Below are 18,279 nucleotides of genomic sequence, written 5' to 3'. Positions count from 1 at the left end.
GAGTGATGTCGGGAGTAATGTAAGTGCTCTCGCACTGCTCGCACCATTTCTTGCTAAATCGATCGAAATAAAACAGTTTTTGGCATTCTTCCAACGTCCTCCAAAAAGAAAGCTATCTTTTAACGAATATGAAACATCAAACAACAAAAATGTATTTTTTATGGCATTCTTAGTAAACACTGCCCCAGCAGAACGGATTTAGGAGTAACGTTGTGAAGCGTCACGCAAGTATGAAATCCAAATCATAAAACGAGGATTTTAACCAAATTTCAGTATTGTGAGATTTTATTTATGCATTGGAAAGTACATTATAAGAACGCGTCCAGAATAACAAATGGAAGCCACATGTCAAATACTACGAGAGTTATACGCGTTCAAAGCAGATTTCCTACTCTCATACAATCCTAGACAAAACTGTTGGGAAGGTTAGCACTTTTGAAGTCTTTATTGCTTCTCTCCCCTCCCCCCTCCTTCAATGTTGTGCAAAACTGAATGGTTTCAGTGGAAAATTGTTGACTTACCTTCCAACATTGAATAGGGGGAAGGGGGGGGCTACGTAAGAGAAAGTGAAACTATTTCTTTTGAGCTTTAACAGAAGCAGGTTGAAATACAGCTCTGGTGTGGTTCATTTACATAACCTTCCCAACTACTTTTGTCTATGATTGTCTGAAAATTCTGGGCGTGGTCTTAAATTGGAAAGACGACTTTTTTCTTAGCGTTTACAGTGCCTTTGAAAAACAACCACAATTATCGCTTGCTTTAACATTTAACTGCTTTTTGCCATGTTATCGTGAATTTTAGGCGTTGATCTGGTTAAAAATAAGGCAAGTTTTCAACTTCATACATGTGTTAGGACGTGCTGTTACATTAGTGTCTCAATGGTATTAAATTGTAGAGCAAGTAACATGATGAAAATTCCTTCGTAAATGAACAGAAAGGGGAGGGAACTAAATGATAGTTAATGAAAGCCAAAACGCTGGTCTTGAAAGGTCAAACGAGTTCACGGACTAAACTCTTACAATGGCGGACGTCAGTTGCACTTTGCCAAGTTGAGAGCAGCGCCTTTTAAAAACGTGATGTGTGCATTTCAAACAGTCACATTAAATAAGTAAATTAACAGTGATTACTTTTTTTGCACCAGTAGCGTGAGTAGGATGGCCTGTCAATCATTGACCTATTTTGGGAACAGTAAACATGTATGTGAACATTACTCCATGACATTACTCCATAAGAAAATGCGAAATATATGCCCAATGAATGTGATATTTTGCAACAATAACGTAGTTATATGTAAAGCATACTGGAATACGTACACTGTATTGTATGCTCACTGTATTGTATGAGCACTGTATGCTCATATACGAGCTTCTAAACTTATTTACAAACTTTCAAGAAATTCGAATGCTGATCAATTAAATAAATTGAAAGGCTGGAACAATTTATCATTTTTTTATACTAAGAGACTGTTAGTAGAAGCTTATAAATCCTACTATAGATACAATACCAATGTTTTAAATGATCTAGTGATGTTAAAAGAATCATCTTACTGCCTGAGGAAATCCATGAATATCAAATTTCCAAATCCTAAATCAGAAATTGGCAGGCTGACATTTAGGCATAGAGCTGCCATTGCATGGAATTCACTTCCTGATTCGATCAAAAAGTCTTCTAGCCTAGAATATTTTAAAAAAAGACTTAGATCTAGTAAGGACTTAATTAATTCTATAAGTTATAATAAGGAATCTTCCATGATAAGAAACAGGAACGAGGAATTTTTTTATTGATCTTATCTTAATTAAACTGTGTCTGAATTTTTAAAATTTTGATGATTATTTTATCTAGTTCTTAACCATATTCTTAAATTGTAGTTCATAGTGCTATATATTTATATTTGTATTATTATTATATTTATTATTTATTTCGGTTGTTTTTCTATTTATTCACATGTACATACTTTTGTCTTAAATAGTAGATAGGCAGGTCCACATCAGGACTTCAGTCTTGCGCATTCTGTAACCTGCGTTATCAAATAAACTATGTATGTATGTATGTATGTATGTATGTATTTCTGATTATGGACAAAAGTTATTGTATCTACTTATTTTCAACATTACTCCATTGAAACCATGTATACACAAAGGTTAATTAGATGCATTATTTCAGTTTAAGCTCTCTTTATGGAGTAATGTTGCAGTTTACCTAAAATAAAGTTGAAATGACCATGCAAAGTCCTACTACTATTTCCTTTGAACCCCTTTACACTCCAGTTTCAATAATTTATCTGTAGCTGTGCTGTAAAGGCATTATTTTAGGCTTCGAAAATGGAGTAATGTTGGGAGTGATGTCGGGAGTAATGTAAGTGCTCTCGCACTGCTCGCACCATTTCTTGCTAAATCGATCGAAATAAAACAGTTTTTGGCATTCTTCCAACGTCCTCCAAAAAGAAAGCTATCTTTTAACGAATATGAAACATCAAACAACAAAAATGTATTTTTTATGGCATTCTTAGTAAACACTTCCCCAGCAGAACGGATTTTGGAGTAACGTTGTGAAGCGTCACGCAAGTATGAAATCCAAATCATAAAACGAGGATTTTAACCAAATTTCAGTATTGTGAGATTTTATTTATGCATTGGAAAGTACATTATAAGAACGCGTCCAGAATAACAAATGGAAGCCACATGTCAAATACTACGAGAGTTATACGCGTTCAAAGCAGATTTCCTACTCTCATACAATCCTAGACAAAACTGTTGGGAAGGTTAGCACTTTTGAAGTCTTTATTGCTTCTCTCCCCTCCCCCCTCCTTCAATGTTGTGCAAAACTGAATGGTTTCAGTGGAAAATTGTTGACTTACCTTCCAACATTGAATAGGGGGGAGGGGGGGGGCTACGTAAGAGAAAGTGAAACTATTTCTTTTGAGCTTTAACAGAAGCAGGTTGAAATACAGCTCTGGTGTGGTTCATTTACATAACCTTCCCAACTACTTTTGTCTATGATTGTAGTTTTATAAGGATGAATCAAATTTGACTTTCTAAATAATCTAGAAATATTTTGAGGAGCAGAGATGTTAGAGATGACGTACATTAAACTAGGCATAGTCTCAAAATAGAGCATATTTATGGGTAAGATTATGGTAAATAGAGGAACCACATGAGTGTGAAGCTTAGAAAATTCATAAAGCGGATGGCGCGCAGTTTATTCAAGTGTAATTTAGCAGCCTGACCCCAGGCACTTAAACAAAAAGTTAAATACGGAAACATGATAAATGCTAAGTAAAGTGTTAAACGGAACAAAATGTCTCAAGCGGGCAATGATTCCAACAATCTTACTAAGTTTAAAAGCAACATAATCAATGTGAAATTTCCAGGACAAACGGCTATCAATCAATACTCCAAGATATTTAACGTATTCTTTGCATTCGAGCAAGGTGAGTGTCTTAGTATTATTATCTATTACATTTAAATTTACCTCATATTCCAGCTTTTCTTGGCGTGGTCGGAATATGACAAAATTAGATTTTTTGGTATTAAAAGTGTCAGTTTGTTCGCCGTCAGCCAGTCACATACATTTTTAAGTTTATATTATCAAAAAGAGTAGAAGGCCTAATACGGAACCTTGTGGAACCCCACAGGGAGTTGTCGCTTTAGCAGATACTGCAGGCGAGATTTCTTTAAGCTAGCGCTGACATCGTAAAGAGTTCACCCGCCATCTTGAATTTTTCATGCAGTGGCACGGTCTATAAAATGGCGGTCGCAAGATTGTAACACGAACTCGATCGCCCCAACAAGCAAACTCGACCGGCTCAACAAGAGGCCTGCACTGCGGGCTACAGATACTGTCATTTCCACCTCTGTAGTTTGCACACGTCCGCTTGAGTATGAAGAGAAGCAATCATTTACAACACCTCTAATACCATAATGATGTAACTTACTTAACAAAACTGAGCGGTTGACTGTATTATGGACTCTTTGTTTTTCAGGGGGGGAGGGGGGGTTTACTTCCTTTTAATGGGCTAATGGGGATATGCCGCTGGATGGGGTCGCATTTTTACGACTGGATTGACTATAATGGGGTTGCATTTTCAACAGAGTTCCCGACAGAGTTACTAGAATGGGGTCACAAATGGCTATTGGGATTTGAAAATGGAAAGATTTGCGGTAAAACAAAAAGTTGTTACAGAAACAACTGTAGCGGAATATTTACGCACCGGAATGGTTTTGCTGTAGATGGAAAATAAATTGTTTTTCATTTAGTGCACCAAATGTGTCACTTCATTTTAGGATGATAACGTTTATGCATAAACAGAATGTGACTAAGTTGGGGTCGCTGAAATTACATTTACCCAAACGTGACTAAAATGGGTTCTACTGTTCTATAATTGGCCATAAAATGGATTATAAAGGAGTTGGCGTTCTGAGAGGTCAGCGGCAAATATCCAGCGAAAATTGACCCAGCTAATGTAACACCTAATACGCTGAAACTTTGCAGGGTTACTAAAGTAAAGATATTCTTTCTAGTGCTGGTATACGTTTTTAATTTTAACTTATTTGAGTTTTTGGCCGCCATTTTGGAGAAGGGTCTATTATTTACAGAGAGAATACCAAGAAGGCCCTGTACATATTTGGTTGTTTTTTTGTATGCTAAAATCTTCCTCTCACAGTTTGAACCTTCCCGAGAGACACGCTTTTTGCGGAATATTTTGAGAGATGAGTTTAAGGAGCAGTCGTGGCTCAGTTGGTTAGTGCGCGGCTTTCGGAGCGAGAGGTCCCCAGTTCGATCCTCGGTGACTTAAACGTCTGTTTCGACTTTCCTCTGATCCGTGTAGCTATAGCTTTAAATACCCGTAAAACGGAGCACTGACAGAGGGAGGGGGGTAAAGGGCGCACCGTCGGCTTCCATTGATACCAGTCTCGTAGCTAAAGGAACTACCGACGTTAAATAAAGTTACTTTACCTTTACCTTTTACCTTCAAAAAACCCACTGAACGTGTTTTATCGAGGCGAAAAGCACTCGGCTACGTCTCGTGTTTTTAAACACGGTAAGACACTGCTGCACGTTTTCTAAACAGTATTTAAACGATCACGACCCCATGTGCTGGTCTTTTACTACCTGGATCATCCTCACCAAAACTGCCAAATTCCAATTCAATCCAGAGTGCACGGACGCTCTTAAGGTATTTCGTTGGTAAACAGGTACATTTACATTTTTTTTAACAGCAAAAAAACAGAAACGGGAGACCTTTCTGCGGGTCCAGTTTTTACAACAGACCCCTTTGACAATTCTCTTATTATTAATAAGTGCAAACTGAAGCTTTGCAAGAAAACGATTAAAGAAATTTACTTTTTTTGTAACTTCACGTAATAATCTTAAAATGTTTATAAAATAATTAAGCTAGTACGCGCACTCTCATTCGTCAATAAAACCTCTGTGATATCACACGAATTTTGATTGGTTAAGTGTTGTCATACGCGCGTTTTGATTCGCCTGTTGGAGATATGGGCATGTATCAACACAATCTGTTTGAATTATTTTTCTTCATTTGTCGAATTAATTTTGAGAAATATTTGATAAAAGCAATAAAGGACTTTTTTCCGTGTTTACATAAACTGATCTAAACACTCCGCGGGGAGTTGGGAGAATTCGAGACAGTTATTCAAACCATCGACTGCGTCTCGGGTTTGCATAACTGTCTCAAATTCTCTCAACTTCCCCTCGTGTTTGGAAGAGGCTATGTAAACACGGAAAAAGTCCTCCGTTGCTAATTTTTTTTTCTATTTTCTATGTTTTATTACGTTTATTTTTTAGGAATCAGTTCAGTTGTATTGTCGACTGCAATATTTGTTTCATGAGAGGTTTATAGTCTATCTACCTATCGTGTACTAGCTTTTAATTACTCACACGAAGAGGAAGAATCTAAAGTTCTTGGAGTCACGGATGATAAAGACATCGCAGATGCTAGAAGAAGGAAACAACAAAGAAATTCAGGCAAGTTTTAAACACGATAACACACTGCTGTCCGTTTTCTAAAGAGTGCGTAAACGATAACGACCCCAGGTGCTTGTCTTTTAACAACTGGATATCATCCTCACAGCAAAAAAGACAGAAACGGGACACCTTTATGCTGATACAGTTTTTAAAACAGATCTCTTCGAGAATTCTCTTACTAATAATCACTAAACACTGAAGTTTTACCAGAAAATGATTAAAGGAATCTACTTTACTTTGTAACTTCACATGATTATCTTAAAATGTTTTATAAATTTATTTTTCTGTATAGAGGCAGTGCAGTTGCATTGTTGACTGCAATTTGTTTCATGAGAGGCGCTATAGGTTTACGGCCTTTTACAGTCTATCTACCTATCGTTTACTAGTTTTTACTTACATGAGGAGGAAGAACTTAAAGTCCTTGGAGTCACAGATGATGAAGACATCGCTGGTGTTAAAAAAATAAAATAAAATAGAATAAAAAAACAAGGAAGAAAATGCATAAACGCAATCATAATTTATCAATCAATCTGCTCGATTACGCACTACTTTAAACAATCAGTTTGTAGTCATGAATAAAAAAATAGTCCAAAAATATCTTTGTGAAGCACTATTATCGTTAATGGAGATTTTTTAAAGTTGATGATATCAGTTACATCGTAAATGGTTTGAACGTCAGTCAATGTCATCTCAAACAGTCCTTCTCAGGACTACACTCACCCGGACGATCGTACTTTACTTAATTATGATATGACTCACGGTAATTCACTTAATTCACTTCAATTTTTGTTCACACAAATTTTAACTCAAGCAAGATAATCTCTTGACTCAAGATATCTTAATGCAAGCCAAGCGAGAGATCGGATTTAGTTCAGATTTCACGGTGAAAATTTGTCTGAATTTTGTTTGTATTTGGTGATAGGAGCAAATTTCAAAACTAGCCCAGAAAAGGGTAACGATTTTTTCACTGAGGTATGACCGGCATGCATGGGAAACCTTTTGGCTGTTTATTTTGAGTATAAGGTTTGCACTTCATGGTCCGACATTACGTTCAAAACTGACCGACTAGACCTCATAATTTTGGATCTAGGGAAAAGTGACGTCATCCGCTCAATAGCTTAACATTTCAGCGTGTAAACGCTGTTTATTGTGTATGCAAAACACAAGTTTAAAAATCTGAAAAACCGAAACCCCCGTGCTGCATATTAATTCAGTCGCGTACAAACGCATTGCATTCTTAAACTAGTGAGTCTTTGACGTCATTTTCTCTTCGATCCAGTTCTCTTGAGATTTTAAAGTTAGTAATAGCGGACCATTAAATAGGAAATTCCAGTTAAAATAAACAAGTGTCTTTTTGAAATTAAGGCTCAAAACTTGGGTCACTTAGTGTTTAGTTAAAATACTCTTGCATACAAAGAAAATAAAGATTTGATGTTTTGATCATAGCACCACTTTAAGAAACGGTTCTAATTTTCTGTTGGGGCAATTGTGCCAGATTGAGCTAAAATTCTACTTACATGATAAAGACTGTGAAGTCTGTGTTTTGGCAACTATCACGACTGAAAAAAAAAAGATAATTAATGTACTAATAAACCTTAGATATTCTTTTCCCCTTGACTCGACTCAGTGCGGCCCTGACAGGGTAAATTCCGACACGCGACATGGCCCAAAAAGTAGCGACAGCACATAAAATGAAATTCCGACAGTGACGTCAAGGCCGAGAGGAAGCCAACATAATAATCTATTCATTCAACTATTTTGTAGGCTTGTCCCTCCTGCTCATCCAAAAAATTGTCACTTTCACTAAAACAGCGTGGGTGTCGACATGATTAATACCCTGGATGTGGGATAATGACCCCCCCCCCCCGCCCCTTTTTTTTTTCAAATCCAAGCTACGCCCCTGTCATGGTCGACAATATACACTTATTTCAGTTAATGCCAAAAGAAACTGACATAATCAAATTGAATCCATAACCAAAAGAGACAATGCTTAAACTCTTCTTCTTAGGCCATCGTAGCTTGATTAAGAAAATAACACAAACAGCGGTGATAAACATTGTATTCCAACGCATTTTTATAAAACTTGACGTTTCGTATGCTAGTCAACACACATTTTCAAAAGTGACCGTTGCAATTTATAAAAACTATATATATATATTTCGACGTAATAACATTGAAATGTTGGTGAAAGTAAGTTAAATTCATTATATGAAAAGCGTATGCAATATTTTGGCGGCGTTTCCTCGAGGATTTGAGACTTTTTAAAAAATCGTGTTTTTTTTCTCTAATTTGCATAAATCAAAATCTTGAATAATTCGGCAACCAAGAGTGCTATTACAATAAAGTAAACGCCATTCTTCATCATATGGGAAGCTCTTTCGAACATGCTAATAAAAAATTTTGTGTCATATGCACTTTAAGGTTAGTTTTTATGAATGTTAAGGATATTTTCTGCATTGGTAAAACAAAGACCTGTGACCTGTGACCAGTGACCTGTAAGAGAACTGGTGACGACTCACAAAATTAAAACTTAACCGTAAAATATTAAAACTGGACAGTGAAAAATTAAAACTGGACTGTGACCCTCCTGGGCCATCGTAAATTAATTTCTTCGGTTTGTCAACTCGACAAAACGGTTTGCTGCCATTTTGGAAAAAATCGCTTTGGTGATTGTCGCGAAATGATTCACTTCAAGTGTAACCAATCAGCGCAAAGAATAATCTATGTAATTCTACAAACGGTAAATATCCTATACTTATTTCAAACTAAATGCGAATTGTGGTTACTGTGTTTGTGTGATTTATTCCTTTACCATTAATAAAGTTGCATTGAATCGAATTGAATTGAGTGCCACGTACGACTGTCTACACAGGGAAGTTTTCTTATTAACGATGGTAACAGGACTGAGTAGAGTCAAGAGAGGATGGGGTAAGAGAATAGTTCCCCATGCCCCATCATAGTCAGTTTTCAAAATCTATTTTAAGTTCTCGTTCCCAATGCCGCGCACATTTAAAATCCCATTGCGTCATTACAACTGACAAATCCGGTGCCTCTCTAAAATAGCTGCGTAGCTAAATATCTGGGGTTTCATAATGCTTTTTAAGCTCAGTTACGTGTGAATTGGGAGAACGCAAACGCAAGGTGACAAAACACACAGGTTCATTCTCGTCCACCATCTTGGCAAGAGGACTTGACCTGCGCCTGGGTGTCTTACTTCCCTTGCGTTTGCATTGGACGTGTGAGCTTCGTTTGCGTTTGCATTTTCGTCGTACGTGTGAAACAGGTTTCAAGTTTGCCGTACATGCGATGCTGAATCTCTGTAACTTAAAGATACGTTACAAAAACGAATAATTTCTCATATTACAAAAATTGGATAACGTTGATCTGTGTTGTTAAAAATATAAACATCACATCAGTGAATATTCTAAACTTATTTCACACCTTTAAGGATGTCTATTCCTGCCATATACGGCTGTCTACACAGGGAAATTTTCACATTAATAATGGTAATAAGACCGAGAGGAGTCAAGAGAGGATGCCCCACTTTAAGTTCTCGTACCCAATGCCGCGCATATTTAAATTTTTCATGACGTCATTACAACTTGCGAATTGGGCGTCGCTCTAAAAATAGCTGCACAACTAAAGTTAGATTTTAAAAAATTATCATTGGAAGAGGCCCATCTATGTGGGAAGAGGGGGGGGGGGGGGGAGAAGAATCCGTTTTTTTACCTCATCCTCTCTTGGTGGAGTACAATTCAGCGAGTATTTGGGCGAGTAATTTCGATTATCAATTAATCGTAACTATCACAAAATACGAGAAGATGACGGTGACAAAATTTCTATAGTTTTCCCTTCTCTTAATTCTTTTCTTTCCTCTTAGCCCGGTTGTTCGAAAGCCGATTAACCTAATTCAGGATTAGCGTAAACTTCTGTTTCAGGTTTTCAAAGTTTTGGTGAAAGTTTCTTTTGCTTATTTTTGGTTTTCACGATTGACTTCTGCTAATGTAAAGTTCTGCCTAACATCAGCGTTGAACAGCATTTGGGAATAGAGAAATAGACTCATTGGTTAATTTTTAATCTGGGATTAGCGTTCATCGGCTTCTGAACAACCGGAAAAAGATAAACGATTCAAGTACAAATAGCGCGCGCTTGATGCCGCGAACAACAGTCCGAGTTGCTGTTTGTGATGATTATGATTAATAAGGTTAATAGGACTCAGTGGAGGCCAATTTTAGTCTGTAATCGTACGAGTGATTAACAAAATTGGACGACCCCGTAGCGGGAGTCCGATTTGTTTAATAGTATGATTACAGACCAATTAATTATAACCATTACAATTTCCCAGAAAACAAAATTAATGTATTCCTTTTTCACTGTCCAATCTTACAAATTTGGCTATTTTGGAAAATCCCAAGTTTGGTAGGGTAAGTGGTGGTTGCTATGGGTATTGTTATAAATTTTGTGATTGGTGAGTTAAGCTGAGTGCACTTAATATGATTGGCTGATATAATTGTCCGATTTGAAGTATCCGATTACGGACAACTGTCCGATTTTAACCCTACACAATAATTAGAGAAAAATAAAGTAGTTAATTAACCAATCGAATTTGAGAAAATTGTTATGGTTATGATTAATGACGCAATTGCAACTATTACAAAAGGCGAGGATAAGAAGTATTTGAATCTGTCAAAAAAATTTAAATTATATTCAATGTGTTTTGCAAACAGGAGGAAAACAGCAAGAAAGACCCCATCCAAATGCATGTGATTGACGCCCCAATGGCGTAAGTGTCCAAGTACAGGAATCCAACTTCAAATTGGATACTTGTAATTCGACACCCACCTGATTGCGCGCCAATTACAAATAGGCGCTCAAATCACTTGCACGATTGCTCCTTGAATCGCACTCCACTCAGTCCAATTACTGTTACAAATCTGGGCTGTTGACGACCAATAAGGTTTCAGAATTTTGTAAAAGTTTCGATTAAAAGTGAAATTTAAAGGTAGTCCTTCTTTCGTATTGGCGCTTATGGTGCAATGAGACACCAAAGATCATAAGGTAATTAAGGTAATTACGAAAGCGTAATCAAAGCGTAATCGTAACGAACATCTGTAAAAGCTATTTCCGGTCCGGTCTATTTTGTCCTTTTGAGAGTATTGTTAAAGTTTTAGAGATTCAAAAGGAAAATACGTCCTCTGTCACCAAGTTAAGATTCCTTAAAAGGGTAAATAGCTTTCGAATGATATTCTTCATTGAAAAAGGCAATCAGCACACTTGTATCAGTTAAAAAGTACTTACAGAAAGCAAGGACAAGCCAGCTGAAGATGACAGTTCTTCTTCTCTCCATCTTACATTCAGTCTTCAAAAGAAATAAATAAACAAGCAATTATTATTATTATTATTTTTGCACAGCATTTATAGGTGGTGATGGATCGAAGAAGGCAGCTCTTCGCAACCTGTGAACTAAGGTGACACCGTCAAACATGAAGACGACAAATCCCACATTTTGTGACTTGACGTTTGTAACCCTATTTTGGAGTTCGCGATAAGACGTATCTTCTTGGAAAATTATCCATTCCATGGTCACGAGCGACTTGGGCATCAAAAGAAAAAAGAAGATAAATCTGACATTTCGGTTAATTTATTTCCACGCAGAGAGTAGGCAAGGATCACATTCCTCACCCGGAAAATCTAATGATTTAGCTCAGGGGATGTTGGCGTGTTAGTATTAGTAATTATATGTAATAGCATACTTACTGGTTATTTTACGGCTTCTATGGAATAAGCGTGAATATTTCACAAGAAATTAATGTTATTTGTATACAACGTGCCTTTAAGTGAGTTGTATACAAAATAACATGAATTTCAAGTGAATTATTCACGCATATTTCATTTAATATATTACACATTCAACCAAAAATTACGCTTACCGGCAGCCATTTTCTCGACAAAGGTAAAAACGCGCTGGCTGTTTCCCGATCGTTTCCCAGTTAGTTAAATATTCAAAATATTTTGAATTTCATTGGCTGAATTAAAAATTCGAGCCATCCGATTGGGCAGTACGTTTTATGAAATACCCCTCTGTATTCCTAGGGAATGCTTTATAGCTCTGATTGGTTAAAGTGTACTATTTATAGGATAATTAGTGTTATTTTAAGCTTACATATTAAAATAACCTATATAAACAAAATAAATAAATCAACGACTTGTAACCTTCTCATCAAAAGCATACCGGCCTAGGGCCTGTTCATATGGAGGTGAACAAGCCCGTTTTAGTGGGCTGGCCCGGCAAGTGGGCTGACTTTTGAACTGCGCTTAAATGAAAAAAAAAAAAAAAAAATTAAAATCAGCCCATCAGGGTCGGAATTTGCCATGTGACCATTTTGCGCTAAATTGACAATGGTGATTGTAAGTAAACATGGCGCCATCTTTAACTTCCTTGTACTAAATCGCTCTGTCACCGTCGAAATCGAGACCCGTATAAACCATACTTGTCTTGCATTTTACAGTCAAACCAAGTGAAGCGTACCCCTCAAGATTGCATTAATGAACTGATTATTTGAAACTTAAACCCGCTAGTCGTTTCAAGAATGCAATAATGAATTGATTATTCGAATATTGAACTCGCTCGTTCGATCCAAGAATACGGCTAACGGGTTCCGTTTCCGAAAAATCGATTCAGTATTGCATTCTAGAAAAGACTAGTAGGTTTGAAACCTACTAGTCGCAACAGTGAATTGATTTTTCGAAAACGGAAGCCGTTAGCGAATTTAGCCGTATTCTTGGATCGAGCGAGCGAGTTCAATATTCGAATAATCAATTCATTATTGCATTCTTGAAACGACTAGCGGGTTCAAGTTTCAAATAATCACTTCATTAATGCAATCTTAAGGGGTACGCTTCACTTGGTTTGACTGTAACAAGCACTGGATCGACTCTGTTTCTCATCGAAAAGCCTTTTCTTTGAGGGTTTTAAGGCTGTTGATGAAACTTGCGGGAGATTTTGGTTTTGACTACATTCATAGGATGCGTTTCCCTTGTTCCGAGGAACTCGCATGCACACACAAACGTCTTTCGGCACGGGAAACCGGGCTGGAGAGTTACATGAGAATTTTTCAGCGTGTCAAAGGAAAAAGAAGCACTACTAGAGATTTCGGTAAAGCAGTCTAACCTGTTTAAACGGAAGGCCTCTCCTCATATAAAAGGGCCCCTAGATTAACCTTTGCGACCTGCCGGTCTGCTTAAACGTACATGATCTGTTTAGATAGTAAAGTATGTACAGTATGTATGAATGCATGGGCCTGGCGCATTTGTGCCAAGTTGTTAAGCTGTGTGATCTCGGCGAAAAAGGTTTCTAAGTCAGTCGTTAGCGCTCTTAGCTTGAGCCAACATGTTCACTTGTTTTTAAAAAAACGCGGGGTCACATATTTTCATTTTCGTTTGCGAAAGCACGAGAAGATATAAAAACTACTAAAAGACAGGCAATCACATTTCTTAGCTCCAAGCCATATTGCTTCTCCTGTGATATTCTAGTGCTCCATCATATATACTGCATCATAGCTTTAGTTCCAAGAGAGTACAGAGTACCGATAGATCAGCGCGCTGGACTAGGGATCCATAGTTTAAATTTCTTGATTCAGGTCTTGGTCTGACTGCTACGCTAGTAAAAGAAGCCAATATTTGTAGTTGTGTTTGTTTGAATGATTTCCTTCACTGGCTTTTAAAAGCCCCCGAGTAGAGCGGCAAATTAACATAAATTATAATTAACAATATGTTTCATTACCGAGTAAAAAACGAGAGGAAAAGTGTCACGTTCTCTCGATGTGATTAATTCATTTTTCTTTATAGTCGCGCTCGAGATTATGGCTTGAAACCTTCAGATTTTGAGGCAAAAACCTGGTGTTGGAGAGGAGACCTTGTCGTTGTTACGATGTTCAACATCATTGGCGACCAGGTGCTAGTAAGGGACTTCAGAATATCCGGCATCGTTTGAAGAACGAAGCTATTCTTACGCAAATCATTATATTTGAATTATAAATCAGCGATGTCAAAATTACTGAGCGATGTTTTCGATTATCAAGGTAATTGAATTACTTAAATTAAAGAGGTGTGAAAATATTGAGGGATTGTTTCTGGTAACATAATGGTAGTCTTTACACTAGATCGTAAGTAAACTTAGAAAAATGTCAAGTCAAGTCATTGTTTTCTTACCTAATGCATTAGACACAAATAATGCAAATACCTCAAGTAAAACTTAAGCACTATGCATGCCAGTTAGCTGTGATTGACATGTTTGGACCTCCTGGCGCCGCCCAATAAACCGCAAGTCGGTCGTAAGGATGGTTTTCAAGTCAATTATTTCTTGCTTGCATCGTCTGAAATCTCCGACTTTAATGAGATGCAAAGTAAACTCTTAACTCTTACTTAACAGCCAAGCGTAAAGACTACTTTAAATCTACTGTCAGGTAAAAAGTTTGGGTTGCATTTTCCTGACGTACAGCATCTCGTAGATCAAACAGTACATTCTTTTGCGGCATTTCTTTGGAGTCGAAGTCGAGTCCTGTAATTTTCAATGGCAGAGTATTTATGTTCAATGATACGTTGAAAGAGATGCCGGGCTGTGTACCCAGCATAATCGTCATCACACAGATCACAAGGGAATCTATAGACAACCCAATGATGTGTTTACAAGAAATAAAATTATTGATTAAATCAAAGTGGTAGAGGCCAAACCTGCCATCAATAACTAGCATTGCCTAGTGTCTATTAATGTGCTCATGTGATCCGCCTGTGTGATGCAGATTATGTTGGTTACACGTCCTGGTGCCTCTTCCAACGTATCGCCAAACACAAATATTCTGCTGTTGGTAAACACTTGAAAGAAGAACATAAGCTGCGTGTTTTCAATTTACAGGACTAGTTTACAAATCTAAGGAATGCTGTTTGATCAACGAGATGCTGTACTTGAGGAAAAACGCAACACAAACTTAACACGCAATCAGATCCGTTCGTGCAAAACTCTCTACATGACAACAGATTCATTTTATCAGAACCTAAGCCTCAATATTTTTACCCTCCTCTTTCATGTAGATAGATATCTATCTCATCGACTTAGTAATTTAATTAGCTTCATGATAGTCATCGAAACGTCGCTCAACAACTTTGACATCGCTGAGTTCTATTCTTAAATGTTTTACCAAACCTTACGTTATGTGCATTATACAACATTCTTAAATGTATACTGTCATTTCGACTAAAGCAACCTTAAAACAATGCTGGGATACAGTTAGGCTTGGCTAAAGCCTTTAAACTGAGATGTCATTGAACTATTTCCTACCTTGCATGAACTTACGGCCTTTTTGTGGACGCTGTAAGCGATAAGGTCCAATTGGATCACGGGATGAACAAGTCAAGGGCTATATCGCCGAAGGCTCTATTCCGTGGTCTCTTGCGCAAAATCTCAAAAGACGGCTGCGGAAGTAAAATATATGTAAATGTAAAAAGTAAATGTTTTTTTTATAATGAAACTGCATTTAGCTATCAAGCTAGTTCGTAGGCACCCCTTTTTTTAATAATAAAAAGAAGCAATTGATTCAACTTTAACAGAAGCAGGATTAAGAACCCCAACTGGGAGAAGGCAACCAGTTGGCTGTTTACAAAGCGTGATAGAGTTTACTGATCCGAGACAACCGCATGCATTGTTAAACCCAACCCCTAACCACTGGATCACTGCGACTTTATAGCTTTTTTTCTATTTTTAAAGTTAGATACTACTCTAAGTTTCAGTGATGCTATCAACATTATCTAGACAAAAGTTCCTGTTTCTCCGTGCAACAAGCAGCATAGAACAGGTGAGACTTGGGCCGCGACTTTTAACTTGAAATGCCTTAACTAAAAGCCTTATTTTACATTACACCTCCAAGGGGCGGCTGCAGTCTTACCAGTTGTATGCTGCTTATGTAATCGATGGAAGATTCCACATGATGCAAGTCCAAACACATTCTATTGTTTTCGAGACAAACTTCCTCGGGAAAGCCCCTTGAATTTCTTTGTCTTCTATATGTGGAAATAGGTGAAATTTTTCAAACCTCCTCAAAAGAAGACGCCTAAGAGCGTTTCCGTGGGATGCACAAACTGTCAGCCCAAATTGTCCAGTTGAGCAAGCCACAATGCTTAGTCACAGATAAAATTTGGAAAGTGGCGAACGTTTGCCAGAAAAAATGAGCCTGTAACGTTAAGTAGCTGCCACTTGTTATATAAAAGAGAAATAAAGGTTATCTATTGATTGATACCACTGAATTTGCCTATGGAAACACTCAGCACAACAGCGATCAGAGTTTACTTTTACTAAGTGGGGTTAGATTTCTTTGGAATACTGAATGGAGATTGACCACTTCACTTCTTTGCTTTGGTTTGTGCATAAACTGAATTAGAAGTAACTCCTTTTAAGGAGTTCAAATTAAAATTTCAAATAAAGTACACCAGTTGCCAATAATTATTAAGAACTGCAAAAAAAAAAAAAAAAAAAAAGCAAAACATAAAATACAATTCTTACAAAATCAAATGTATGACTTTGATTTGAAATTTCTCCTTGGACATTGAATGACGGTGAATGATGGTACTGCAGGGGATAACAACTTTGAATTCGTCGTCGATCATAAGAAATGCTACAAAACATCGACAATGAAAACACAATTTGAAATAACGGTTCGTTACTGCGCTCTGTTGCGGTTAGGTTTAAATTTATTTCTTCGAGTTTGTTTGTTTGTTTGTTTCTTTTCAAAGGTTTGTCGCGGGTGGGTGGTTTAAGAACTTTTCAAGCGAGGACTGTACATCGATCCAAGCACATCACGCTGGGTAAGAGAGAATCATCTGATAAGGTTTACTGCCGGTGATTGTCTTAAAAAGTGATGGCTGTAAAAACGCCATCGAACGGATTTGGATTAGGAAAGAAAAAGAATGAGTAAAGAACTATTGCTTCTTTCGTGGGATGCCTGTAGCAGACCTGAAAACCCATATCTTCCCCAAGGAAAATCCTTATGGGGGATATTGCAACCTTAAGTCAAGATTGCAGCGTTAACTAATGAAACAGGAAATTATACTAATGGTTTTTTGAACCTTGTTGCACTTGGTTTTCTCACAATTTCTTTTGATAATCACTTTCGATCCCTTATAGTTCGTGGGAAATAAGAGAACATATGATAGTGAGTTCTAGAAGGCGGTATTTGGTAGGCTTGAGACTTTAGATGTCTACTTCCTCGCTGGGCTGCAATGCTGTCATTGATAGTATACTTTCGTGTGAAATAACCGTTATGTAGTTTGTACATCTTTCATAGCCGCATAACTGTTCTCTTACTTTCAAGTGATTTCTATCCAAGTCTTCGCAGCATTTCACTGACACTTGCTGTCCCGCGGTAGCCCTTAATTACAAAACGCGCTGCACGTCGCTGCACCATTTCGATTTTGTTGATGTTTGACTTTGTATAGGGATCCCAAACTGTAGCTACGTACTCTACTATTGGTCGAACTAAGCCAAAGTAAACTTGAGCTTTGATGCTATGTGAATTTACCTCTAGATTTCGTCTAAGGAAAGCCGGTGAGAGTGTCATTTGCTTTCTTGGTAATATTTGCATGTTCCATACTTGGAGTACGCTACGTACCGTACGCAGGGTTTGGCCATGAAAGATGTAATCAAGTAAAATAAGTTGCTGATTACGACCAACGTAGAGGACTTCGCAGTTGCCAGAATTAAATTCCATATCCCATGCTTTCTTCTATTCAGCAGGTTTTTCAAGATCACTTTGAATACCTTCATTGTCCAAAACAGTATGGATGGTTAGGTATGCTATGGTATCATTAGTAAATTATCTTATCTTTGACAACTCCCAACCGTGTGGCTTCATAGCTCAGTTGGTAGAGCATTGCATTGGCATTGCATCAAGAGTCTATAAGAGACGATTGCTCATATTGTCCAGAAAAGTGCGAGGATCGTTTCCCAATTTGATATATACTCTTGGAGAATGAGGACACAAGCTGACTTTTCAGTCGTTGCACTGCACTTCTAAATTAATGAAACGAGCACTGTACGTCAGTTTTACAAGTTAGGTCACGGATACACTGTGAACCATGCAATGAACAATGTAGATTCAGCCCTCGTCCACACTACTGCGTTTTCGAAAACCTCCGTTTATATATAGCCGTCCACATTGAAACGATCGAAAACGGAGGTTTTCAAGAACGGAGGTCCACGAAAACGAAGGTTTTCCAAAACGCTTTCGAAAGTGGAGACTT

At 37.5% G+C, this 18,279-nt stretch overlaps 1 protein-coding gene across 12 annotated transcripts in view; it reads right to left on the bottom strand.

Moving 5' to 3' along the window:
* LOC138008191 (uncharacterized) overlaps nt 1–16,983 on the bottom strand; it is a 94,690-nt gene extending 77,707 nt beyond the window's left edge. For 10 of the 12 annotated variants that reach the window (XM_068855426.1, XM_068855431.1, XM_068855423.1 and 7 more), the window contains exons 1-5: nt 15,326–16,982; nt 11,287–11,347; nt 7,506–7,547; nt 6,386–6,436; nt 5,902–5,958 (exon numbers count right to left, since the gene is read on the bottom strand). In XM_068855426.1, the coding sequence (XP_068711527.1) occupies nt 5,902–5,958; nt 6,386–6,436; nt 7,506–7,547; nt 11,287–11,335 (199 nt within the window). In that variant the 5' untranslated portion in view covers nt 11,336–11,347; nt 15,326–16,982. Of the gene's footprint in view, nt 1–5,901; nt 5,959–6,385; nt 6,437–7,505; nt 7,548–11,286; nt 11,348–13,477; nt 13,622–15,325 lie in introns of those variants that run through there. The other 2 variants (XM_068855435.1, XM_068855424.1) reach the window with 2 other exon arrangements.
* Nucleotides 16,984–18,279: the final 1,296 nt, after the last annotated feature.

Source organism: Montipora foliosa, chromosome 6, assembly GCF_036669935.1.
Source record: "Montipora foliosa isolate CH-2021 chromosome 6, ASM3666993v2, whole genome shotgun sequence".
NCBI lineage: Eukaryota > Metazoa > Cnidaria > Anthozoa > Scleractinia > Acroporidae > Montipora > Montipora foliosa.
Note: the sequence above shows the minus strand (reverse complement) of the source record. Positions and strands in the feature narration are given on the sequence as shown.